The sequence below is a fragment of the Myodes glareolus genome, chromosome X (genome assembly GCF_982192425.1).
Source record: "Myodes glareolus chromosome X, mMyoGla1.1, whole genome shotgun sequence".
Taxonomy (NCBI): domain Eukaryota; kingdom Metazoa; phylum Chordata; class Mammalia; order Rodentia; family Cricetidae; genus Myodes; species Myodes glareolus.
In genome coordinates, this window is record NC_142053.1 from 1,154,552 (window position 1) to 1,162,215 (window position 7,664).

The window sequence follows — 7,664 nt, forward strand, 5'->3', positions numbered from 1 at the left end:
TTGTTTTGTTTTTCCAGACAGGGTTTCTCTGTGTCATTGACTGTCCTGAACTCATTCTGTAAAGCAGGCTGGCCTCAGACTCACAGAGATTCCCCTGCCTCTTCCTCCTGAGTGCTGGGATTAAAGATATGCCAAGCTATATGTATTAGTTATTAAAGCTAGGCAACTTATACCAGGAAATTACATAAGGAGAGATGGGAAAAAAGAGGACAGATAAGAAAGATCTGAGTTAGGCAACTGTCCTCTATATTCAGGGTCTTGGGTCTTTAAACCCATGCACAGCTCCCTTATTTTCTCACCAGGACCAGGGCAATTATACTCTCCTGCCTTGTTCCCTAGCATGGAAGGCTCTGCAATATGAGCCACCTACCATTCCAGATCTGCCAGTTCATTCATCCAAGCCGTAGTATGGGAGGAAGGAAAGCTAGTTTCTAAATATTATGTTGATAAAAATGTTATTAATGTGCATTGATTGAACAAAAGAGTTTTATTATGGCATTTGCACATATGTATATAATATACTTTGATCATACTCAATCTTCTATTGTTCTTTGTTGTCTGCCTTTCCCTCTGTCTTTTAACACAATATCACAAACAAGGTGAACAAATGGATATGAGATTTCTCTGCCCTTTTTTTTCCACGTCTGATTGACAGCCAAACCAAAACCTTTACAACTGGTCCTGAAAGCTGGAAGATAATAGATCTCTAGGCTCTCTCAGCAGCCCAAAAGATTCTAAATCCTGAAATTAGGTGTTACCCACAAAAACAAACCAGTAATACCCCCTTCAGGAAACTCCAGGACTTACAATTTTTACTCATATTTGCAAAGCTTTGTGTTAACCATTTTTTTTTTTTTGGAGACAGAGTTTCCCTGTAGCTTTGGTGCCTGGAACTAGCTCTTGTAGACCAGGCTGGCCTCAAACTCATAGTGATCCACCTGCCTCTGCCTCCCAAGTGCTGGGATTAAAGTTGTGTGCCACCACTGCCCAGCTTGTGTTAACCCGTTTAAAAAGATTTAAAGTGTGTATGTGTGTGGAGGGGTATGTGCTCATGATTGTAGGTCTTCTTAGAGGCCAAAGACATTGGATTCATAAGTTGACTTTTCTCTCTGGAAGAGCAGTATATGCTTTTAACTCTTAAGTCATCTTTTCAGCCCCATATGTTAGTCTTCTGACCATTTGCTTTTATTACTGTTTGGTTGGGTTATTTTTGGTGTTGTCTTGTTTTGCTTTGCTTTGTTTTGTTTGAGACAGAGTCTCACTGGGTAACTCTGACTGGCCTGGAACTCTTTATGTAGACCAGGCTGGTCTCAAATTCATATAAATCCACCTGTCTTTGCCTCCCTAGTGCTGGGATTAAAGATGTGTGCTACCACTCTTTGCTTTGACCATTGATTTTTAAATGAGTGACAACCAATAATTTCACCTGACACTTTGAGAAAGCATGAAAGACAGGGGTCTAAACAGATGGGAAAAACAAAAACTGTGCTATGTTGTGGCTTCTTTTTTACTCCTTACTTTTTTGAGCTCTCAGGAAGCTTCCAAACAAACCACATGGAGGCTTATTCTTTTTTATGAATGCCCAGCCTTAGCTTGGCTTGCTTCCTCTAACCAGCTTTTCTTGGCTCAAGTTTTCCCTTCTATCTTTTGCCACTGGGCTTTTATCTTTTTGTATTCTATATACCCCAACGCCCCCCCCCCCCTTTTTTACTTCTTATGCCGTGTCTGACTGGGTGGCTGGGTGGCTGGCCCCCAGCATCCTCCCTCCTTTCACTCTTGCCCCTTGATCATTGATCCTTTCTTCCCAAATTTATCCTCCTATTTATTCTCTCTGCCTGCCATCCCAACCTGTTCCTTTCTCCTGCCTTGCTCTTGGCCTTTCAGCTCTTTATTAGACCAGTCAGGTGTTTTGGACAAGCAAAGTAACACATCTTAACAGAGTTTAACAAATACAGCATAAAAGAATGCAACACATTTTTGCATCATTAAAACAAATCTTCCATAGCATAATCAAATGTAATACATCTTTTTTTTGAAAGTAATTTTATTAAATTATAAAAGTTTCCATTTACGCCCCTCTTCCCAACACCCTCCCACTCCCCCCCTCCCTCTCCTCCTCCCTCTTTGTCCCTAAGGGCAGTCAGGGTTTCCTGCCCTGTGGGAAGTTCAAGTTCCTCCCCCCTCCCTCCAGGTCCAGGAAGGTGAGTATCCAAACAGACTGGATCCCAAAAATCCAGTATATGCAGAGGAAACTAGACCCAGTGTCATTGTCAATGGCTTCTCAGAAAGACTCCAGGCCAGCCACATTCAGAGAATCCGGCCACATTCAGAGAATCTGGTTGGATCACGTGCTCGTTCAGTCGCAGTCCAACTGGCCTTGGTAAACTCTCATTAGATCTGTCCCCTTGTATCGGTGGGTGATAGCATCCCTCGCAGTCCTTCGTCATTTTCTTCGTCCTTCTGCTCCTCATTTGGATCTTGGGGGGCTCAGTCCGGTGCTCCAATGTGGGTCTCCGTCTAGAAGGGAGTAGGGGAGGAATGGAGAAAGCTCGGTTGACTGGGATGGGGGGAAGGGAGGAAGGATGAATATGGGATCAGGGAAGAATATATTTCAACTAAGGGAGTCATTTTAGGGTTTACAGGAAACTTGATTATATATGGGATCCCAGGTCCAAGGAGAGATCCCCAGATTGTTCTCTGGACAGAGGAGAGGGTGCCTGAACCGGCCTTGGCCCATAACCATACTGATGTATATTTTGCTTATCACCATAGATCCTTCATCTGGCGTTGGATGGCGATACAAATGTAATACATCTTAAACTAATATTCTACAACAGTGCTAGAAGGAAAAACCTTTTAAAAACTGAATTATTATCAATACTTAGTAAGATGAGCTATTAAAATGACAAGCCAGGAATATCTATTATCTTAATTAAGAACATTAACAAATTAGAAGTTCCTGCCAAGAGGATCTGAATTCAGATTCCCAGAACCCTCGTTAAAAATCTGGACATGGGATCTGGAGAGAAGGCTCAGTGGTTAGGAGCCCTAGCTGATCTTCCAGAGGACCCAGATTCAGTTCCCAGCACCCACATGGCAAGTCACAACTGTCTGTAACTCCCATTCCAGGGGATCCTACACCCTTACAATAATGCACATAAAAAATTAAATCATTTTTAGAAATCTGGGCATGGCAGCAAGTGCCTCTAACACCTTATGATACTGTATATGGAATGTCAACTTATTTGTTTGTTTCAAGACAGGGTTTCTCTGTGTGACCGTTCTGGCTATCCTGGAACTCACTCTGTAGACCAAGCTGTCCTCAAACTCACAGTGATCCGCCTGCCTCTGACTCCCTGCTGTTGGAATTAAAGGCATGCGCCATCATGCCTGACTGAAATGTCAACTCTAACTCAAATGTGCAGGCCCCAGATCACCCTTTTATGATCTGGCAGCAGCTGTTTGGATGAAGCCCAGACTAGCTTTTTCCCCCCACATGCACCCTAAATATTCATTATTGATCTCAGTCTTGTGATGTTGGTTCCTAGGAAGAATATAGAACAGTCAATTCCATGAGTAGTAGTGCTCTTAATTGGACAAAGAAATTCAGCCTGGATTATTTGGCCCTGGACTTCAATTCAGCATCACCAGCCCCTGTGCAGCAGGTAGGAATAATTCCCAGGTGATTTCAGTTTTGCTTAGATTTTTCTTTTTCTTCTTTTTTTATTAATTTTTTTATTTTATATACCAATCACAGTTTCCCCTCCCTCCTCTATTCCTGTACCCTTGCCCCACCTCTCGTCAACTCCCCCTCCCATCCAACTCCTCCTCCATTCCTATGAGAGTCAACAAAGTATGGCATATCAAGTCGAGGCAGGACCAAGCTCCTCCTCCTGCAGCAAGACTTGGCATGGCATCTCTGCATGGGGAATGTGTTTCAAAAAGCCAGCTCATGTGCCCTGGATAGGTTCTGATCCCACTGCTGGAGATTTTTCTAATGATCAAACATGTATATTCTCTTTAGATCTTAGAAGATGTCTATAATCAGAATGCTAAAATTAACCTTAATCCTGACCCCCAGAAAGAATTAAATCCCAGTATGTTTTCTTTAGGATATTTTCTCTGGGTGTCTGTGTATAAATACATGTAATATTCATGCTCTCTGAATTTGGGGTCATAGAAGTTACAGAAAAAGTCCCTAGGCAGAGATGAGGTTGAGGCACATACAGGTTCTTGAGGCATAGGAAGAGTTTGTTTAGGGAACAAGTAATGACTTAGTCTGTCTAGTTATTAAGGATTGGTGAAAGGAGCTCTAAGTTGAAGTGGATCTCAGTGAATGCCCTTGAATGCCGTTTCAACTCCATTGGGTAGTATTCTTCTCTATACATTAGAGATCAGAAATAATGCCACATACATCAAGGAATATGAGAATTGAGTAGTTAGTAAGCAAGTAGCTATTAACTGATATCACACACTTGACAGCCTCATGATGATGGTATGTGAACAAGGGATGGTCATGATCCACACTAAGAATGTATTATTTGGTGGATAAAAAGCAACCCATTGAACAGAATGTATAGAATGATTCCATTTGTGTGTCTCTTTACATTCCCAAACACTGTTCTGACATTGAAGTGAGATGAGTGAGAGAAACAATACAGGAGGCACATTTGTCAGTTTGAGTAAGCTAGCCACTCAAAGCAGACAATTTCAGATGCTTACAGAAACAAAGTAACATTTAGCTATCACTCCTAAGAAAGGCTTTTATAGGCCAGGTCTTTTGTGTTGCAGACAACTTTCAATCCAGGGCTCTTGTCAGAGGGGAAAAAAAGAGAGAAGACTGAGTTTCAGGATGCTTCTACTTAGCGTCAGCATAAATCACTTCCACTTAGATCCTATTGGTCTAAGCAAATGAAACAACTAAGAAATGCTTACAAACTTAATACACATATAGTACCAAGTTTCTATATGGAGGAGAGGAAGCAAATATAATCTGCCAAAGAACATTTAAATTAAGATGAAATTAAAGCCTTCTTGTTCTCCCCCTTCAGAAACTTCTTTCAGAAGAGCAGAGAGTAGACTATGTCCAAGTGGATGAGCAGAAGACACAAGCTCTCCAGAGCACCAAGCAGGAGTGGACCGATGAGAGGCAATCCAAAGTGTGAGAGGTGTGGGCTTGGTCAAATTGTGCAGCAGGGAAGTTTGGGAGTATGTTTGCAGTTCTTTCATTCAACATTTTTCTTTGCTTTATAAGCTTATTGATTCTGGCAGAGAAATTTTTTAGCACCTCAGGGAATACATACATTGTTGTTGGTTTCCCTATAAAGGACTAAAGCTTTTAAGTGATAGAAATGACCAGAAAAATTATGTATCTTTTAATGCATTTATCTGCTTATTAATTTATTTGTTTATTTGTTTATTTTGCATCCTCACCGCAGTTTCAAATTTAACAAAGAGTTCTACTCTCTGGTTTCCTGACTGTTTTTTTTACTCCACTTGAAAATGACTTAAGTCCTGAGATTGAAAATTCAGCTGTTTCCTTTATGATTCTGGGGGCTGAGGAACCCAAAACAAAGGTCTCAGTTGGGAATGGCGTGCTAGTGAATTTCCTTTCTGATCTTTCAGAGCACTTACAGAGAGAAGATATAACTGAACTGGGAAATTAACAGTTCCAGCTCTGCCACTTCATCCTGGCCATTGCTTCTTATATATGAAGATGGATCAAATAGTCAGCCAGTTCTATGAGGGTCAGTGTAGACAGAGAAGTTGTAGGCTTTGACATTGGGTGTCAACATTTTACACTGCCTCAAATGAAAATAAATGACAAAATATTTTTCATACCATACAAGAAATCACTTTGATTTTCAAAACAGAATGTTGTGTATACATTTTTTTTTCAGTGTGGAAAAATAGGGAAAGTGTCCAGTACTTTAAACAAGTTCAAGGACCTTAGTACACTTGGACCTCATATCCAACTCCAAACCACAACACACAGGCTAGAGCCTGTGAGGAAGTTCCTTTTTTTTTCTTGTAACTGACAAACAATCACAGAAATCCCAAGCAGGAATCCAGGACTGCAGACTCTCAATCCTTATAGACAGGAACAGAGCTTTCCCATGTATGAGATACTTGTATTTGAATCATGGAAAAAGCTAGTACAGAAAAATGATAACCCTAAGGGTCAAGAGCCACACAAGGATGAAGATAGAAGTTGCAGCTGAAGTTGCCAGCAGAGAATTTCACTCAATATTCAAATTTATCTTATCTACAAAACGTTTCTAACAATATATTTTCAATATTAGTACATAAGTAATACAACCCTTTTAGATATATTAAAAACAAGAGTGCCCTAAATAGGCACTCCTTTACAAGGCAAAGATGACATCATTTTTAGGATGTATACAATTATGCCCTGCTTTGATGAAACTGCTGAAGGATGCCTGCATAAGAGCACAGTAAAACAAAGTACAAGTAATTTGTAAGCTGGAGACAGCAAATGCTCCTAAGAAAGCTACCACTGAGACAAAGTGATGCCAATTAAATAGGACAGTGCTGATATTAATTTCACTGTTTTCTGTAGCTCCTTTCCATTTTATTCCCAGTGCAGGATGGGGAACAGGAGGCCTTCAACCTGAAAGTTGGGAAAGTCGGCAATCCCAGAACTGGTGAGGAGTTAAGCTTTCCTTAGGGAAGAAGAAGGCCTGAGGCACACACAGCCTGCCTATAAAGACACAAAAACCTATCTGTAGTTGCTTCACTATAGAGATGGAATCAACTGAATCATCATGACATGTAGTTCAGTGTCCAAACCCACAAACATTCCTCTTCTTAATGGTCTCCTTTAGTACCCCCTGTTCATATCATCTCTGTACCCACAATGACACTGAGTTTTCAATTTTGTTTCACTTTTAGTATTTCATTTCTGGCATTAATAAAAGTTTTATAAGGAGAAATTGTGACTGAATTTCTTTCTTATTAATTTTAATTGAAGATGTAAATAATATAGATATAAATAAGTCACATGTTTGGAAAGCTTGATACTTGAATAAAGGCTTCATTATGTTTTCAAGTATGACAAAGTTAATCATACTTAGTTGCAATGACATACCCATGTTACTTGAATGCAAATAGTTGAGTAGATGGCTGTCACAAAACAATACTTCTACTCAGCCAAATCTTGACATTTTTTTTCATCAAGAACTAGATTCACGACTGTGAAGAAGGCTTGGAGGGTAAAAGTTGTTGTTTTTTTAGTGTGTGGATCTGAGTTGGCCTCCTCAGAACATGTGTAAAGTTGGGCACAGTGGCACATGTCCATAATCCCAGAGAGGGAGGGAAGATGGGAGGCAGAGACAAGGGAATACCCATACTTACACATAGAAATCACACACATATTCACAGAGAACAAAGAAAAATAAAAATTAAAAACCTTTTTTAAAGCACCCTAGATTAATTTATGACATGAGCTACTGTGATAGGACGGCTTTCCCAATGCAGGGAACCCCATCATGGGATTAACATTCATATGGATAAAATGGGCCTTTCCCACTTCTGTTTCCACACAAACACCACATCCAGGTGGATGGCAATGGAAAAGGAGTGATCAACTTCCATTTCCTTCTGCTTTGTCCAACCTAGCTTGCCTGTACTCCCCACTGTCTCTA

The 7,664-nt window shown here is 40.4% G+C and overlaps 1 protein-coding gene across 7 annotated transcripts in view; it reads left to right on the plus strand.

The window, feature by feature from the left end:
* Gab3 (GRB2 associated binding protein 3) overlaps window positions 1–6,953 on the plus strand; it is an 87,912-nt gene extending 80,959 nt beyond the window's left edge. For 2 of the 7 annotated variants that reach the window (XM_048457613.3, XM_085685108.2), the window contains exons 9-11: window positions 3,549–3,665; window positions 5,052–5,168; window positions 5,626–6,953. In XM_048457613.3, coding sequence (XP_048313570.1) covers window positions 3,549–3,665; window positions 5,052–5,165 — 231 coding nt within the window. In that variant the 3' untranslated portion in view covers window positions 5,166–5,168; window positions 5,626–6,953. The remainder of the gene's footprint in view (window positions 1–3,548; window positions 3,666–5,051; window positions 5,169–5,625) is intronic. The other 5 variants (XM_048457609.3, XM_048457610.3, XM_048457615.3 and 2 more) reach the window with 4 other exon arrangements.
* Window positions 6,954–7,664: the final 711 nt, after the last annotated feature.